Here is a 3246-nt window from a genome sequence, read left to right as displayed (position 1 = left end):
CTAGTTTGTGAGTGAATAAAAATTTTGTGTAAAAACTTTGAGTGTTCTTTCTTTTTCTTGCCTATCAATTCCGCTGCATTACATTCTTTTTTGTGAGATAAACGTCTTCAAAGTAGAGAAATCTTTTTAAGCCCCAACAGGTCCCCCATTCGGCTAGGCCTTTGACAATAGTCCTTAGCAAAACTGGGTACATCAGAGAGACATAAACATGCATAAATTGCAGTTGTAGACTCAATGGGTTCTAGGACAGGCACCAAAGTGGCAAAATGCTATCCTTAATTTGACCTGCTTTCAAATTGTTTATCTAGTAGGTCGATCCCTTCTTCAAGAATAGTTGATTCACATAAAAGGTTTTTCTATAATGTGTGTAACCACATTTTTTCCTAAATGTGGACATGTCTTGATATGGCTGACACCAAACAATTGTCGATATGTCACCAATAAAACTTGACCACAAGTGCAGTTTACTTTAAGTTACTGCACTGTAGAAGGAATGTGATTATAAATATCTACAATTGACTCAAATTCATGTGTGGATGTTCACAATTACGAACAAGATGTTGGCAGACTGGCAACATTGGTCATTTGAAAAGTTTATTAAATTTTAAGCGGTAAACTAACTACATCTGGGTTTTTACTGGAATTATTTGAGTTTAAACTCTAGGGTCTTGGGCGTAGCCAAAAACCCTAAGCACCAAGGTGATTTTACACCATAAGGTAATCAATCTTGTTAAACGGGATTAGAAATGATATAATTCACCATATGTATCCCACCGTGCTAACTTGGGTTGTGCTTAATTAGTAGGTAAAATAATGATGGACAAGCCTAGGGTTTATATGTGCAATATTTAAGCTTTTCGAATTGATGCGTTTAGGTTTTTTTGCAGGTATATCAGGTACCACATATAGTGTAATGTTTATTATTTAAACACATAAGCATCATCAATTAATATCTATAATTGATTCATTATCGTTTTGTGTATGTATGTTTTAGGAGCCACATAGAGATGGAAAAAAGATTTCGAATTTGGTCGTACGAGGAAGGAGAGCCACCACTCTTCCACAAAGGGCCGATGAACGACATTTACTCCATTGAAGGTCAGTTCATGGATGAGCTTGAGTTGAGTGGGAAAAGCCCATTTGTAGCGAAAGACCCCGACGAGGCTGTCGCGTTTTCTCTTCCAATCAGTGTTGTCAACGTTGTGAGATTCGTCTACAGGCCTTACACCACCTACTCTCGTGTCCGGCTCCAGAACATTGTCGAGGACTACATCAGCATCATATCGAAGAAATATCCATACTGGAATAGAAGTAATGGAGCTGACCATTTTCTGGTTTCTTGTCATGATTGGGTATGCCACTCTATTTTTGTCCACCTTTTCAGTTTGATTTTATAGTGCTACCACCAAAACTTCATTGTGATTCAGATTTCATCTCATAAATCTCTTAACCTAATCAATAAAACTATTTGCACCATATTTACTGATCACATCTAACACAAAGAAAAAACTCAAGTATGTACGTTAGTTTCACATGATTCTTGTACGTGTACAACATGTGATTAATGATCAGTTTGGTAAATGTAACATCACTCAAATGTGATTACTAACACATTTGAATTTGAAGACTTTTGTTAGTTATGACCTGAATTGTTGTCAACTTTAGGGCTTGGCCAAGTTGAATGAGTTAACGATTCTCCTTATTCGATTGCATTTTTAGGCACCTGATATTTCGGCTGGACACCCTAAGCCTTTCAAGAACTTCATTAGAGTACTCTGCAATGCAAATTGTTCAGAAGGTTTCCAACCAGTCCGAGATGTATCCCTGCCCGAAATCAAACTCCCTTTTGGAAAGTTAGGCCCTCCCCTCCTTACCCATTCCCCTAAAAACCGTTCAATCTTTGCTTTCTTCACTGGTGGTGGTCATGGCGACGTAAGAAAGATACTATTCAAGCACTGGAAAAACAAAGACAAGGAAATCCAAGTCCATAACTACCTCCCCAAAACCCTAAACTACACACACCTAATGGCGCAGAGCAAGTTTTGCTTGTGCCCTAGCGGGTATGAAGTTGCAAGCCCTAGAGTGGTTGAGGCCATATATGCAGGCTGTGTCCCAGTGATCATTTCTGATTCCTATGCGTTGCCGTTCAGTGACGTACATGATTGGTCTAAGTTTTCAGTTCATGTTCCGGTGGCAAGGATACCGGAACTGAAGGCAATTTTGCAATCAGTTTCCGACCATGAATATTTGAGAAAGCAAAAGAGGGTCATGCAAGTGCAGCGCCATTTTGTGATCAATAGGCCTGCTAAGCCATTTGATATGTTGCATATGGTGCTGCATTCAGTGTGGCTTCGGAGGCTTAATCTGAGGCTGTTGAAATGATGCCAAAGTGGGGGTTTTGTACAATTATGTAGAATTTATACAATTGTGTTTTTGAGTAAATAAATTTTGTATTATCTCAGAAACAACTGCGCTGTATTAGCCATTTAATTAGCAACGTGGAGAAACAAGAATTATTGATTACAATATTTGTTAACAATTTTTTGCGGAAAATTGAAATGTTAATATTGCAGCACGGTATGTGCATTTGTACGTTTTAGGTTATTTACCTACAATAATAGTGATTGAGCGAGTTTGGTGGCTACTTATTCCAATGAGTCCGATCATGTTTGGTAGAGCCTCTACTGTCGAGTACATATAAGTGGTGGTTTTAGTTCTTATCACACCATTAGGCGTGCAGAGAAGTGACGGAGTCGGGATTTCGTTGCAATGGAGCATAAAATATGAATTTCAATATATTGATTATTGTACTTTCATTTATTATATTTCGGTATGGGTTCTCATATTTTATATGCCAAGTGGGTCCTAGATATAAGTTTAATCTCGTCAAAGTTGAAAGTTATAAAATCATATATTTGACTCCAATTTGATGGTGAAGGTTGTACTAATTCCAACACGTACAGAGGCAAATTGGATCAGCTTTCGGGGCCAGCAATATTTGGTGGGGTTCGGGGAACGTGATCAGCTTTCCAAGTTTAAATTCGAGACGACCTTGTTTAGTATCGACTTGCAACTTTCTAATATACAACTCTATCACTCGATTCTTGTTCATGACAATCAGGAGGTGCACATGCGAGTTGATTATGGCAGCTCACAAAGAAGCAGAAGAAGAACAAGGAAAAAACCTATATGTGTGTATATACACACACACACACACACACACATATATATATACACACACACACA

The 3246-nt window shown here is 38.2% G+C and overlaps 1 protein-coding gene across 1 annotated transcript; it reads left to right on the top strand.

Annotated features, from left to right (window-relative positions):
• The first annotated feature begins 1005 nt into the window (after positions 1-1005).
• Positions 1006-2382, top strand: LOC103400260 (probable glycosyltransferase At5g11130). Its single transcript, XM_029106368.2, has 2 exons — positions 1006-1352; positions 1720-2382. The coding sequence occupies exons 1-2, from the start codon at positions 1008-1010 to the stop codon at positions 2380-2382; spliced, it is 1008 nt and encodes a 335-aa protein (XP_028962201.2). The 5' UTR covers positions 1006-1007.
• Positions 2383-3246: the final 864 nt, after the last annotated feature.

Source organism: Malus domestica, chromosome 08, assembly GCF_042453785.1.
Source record: "Malus domestica chromosome 08, GDT2T_hap1".
In the NCBI taxonomy this organism is placed as follows: domain Eukaryota; kingdom Viridiplantae; phylum Streptophyta; class Magnoliopsida; order Rosales; family Rosaceae; genus Malus; species Malus domestica.
Note: the sequence above shows the minus strand (reverse complement) of the source record. Positions and strands in the feature narration are given on the sequence as shown.

Bases quoted from the DNA above. Each gene is read 5' to 3' on its own strand.
- LOC103400260 (XM_029106368.2), top strand. From the start codon at position 1,008: ATGGAAAAAAGATTTCGAATTTGGTCGTACGAGGAAGGAGAGCCACCA. The intron at 1,353-1,719 runs GTATGCCACTCT...TTGCATTTTTAG, and splicing joins TGGTTTCTTGTCATGATTGG to GCACCTGATATTTCGGCTGG.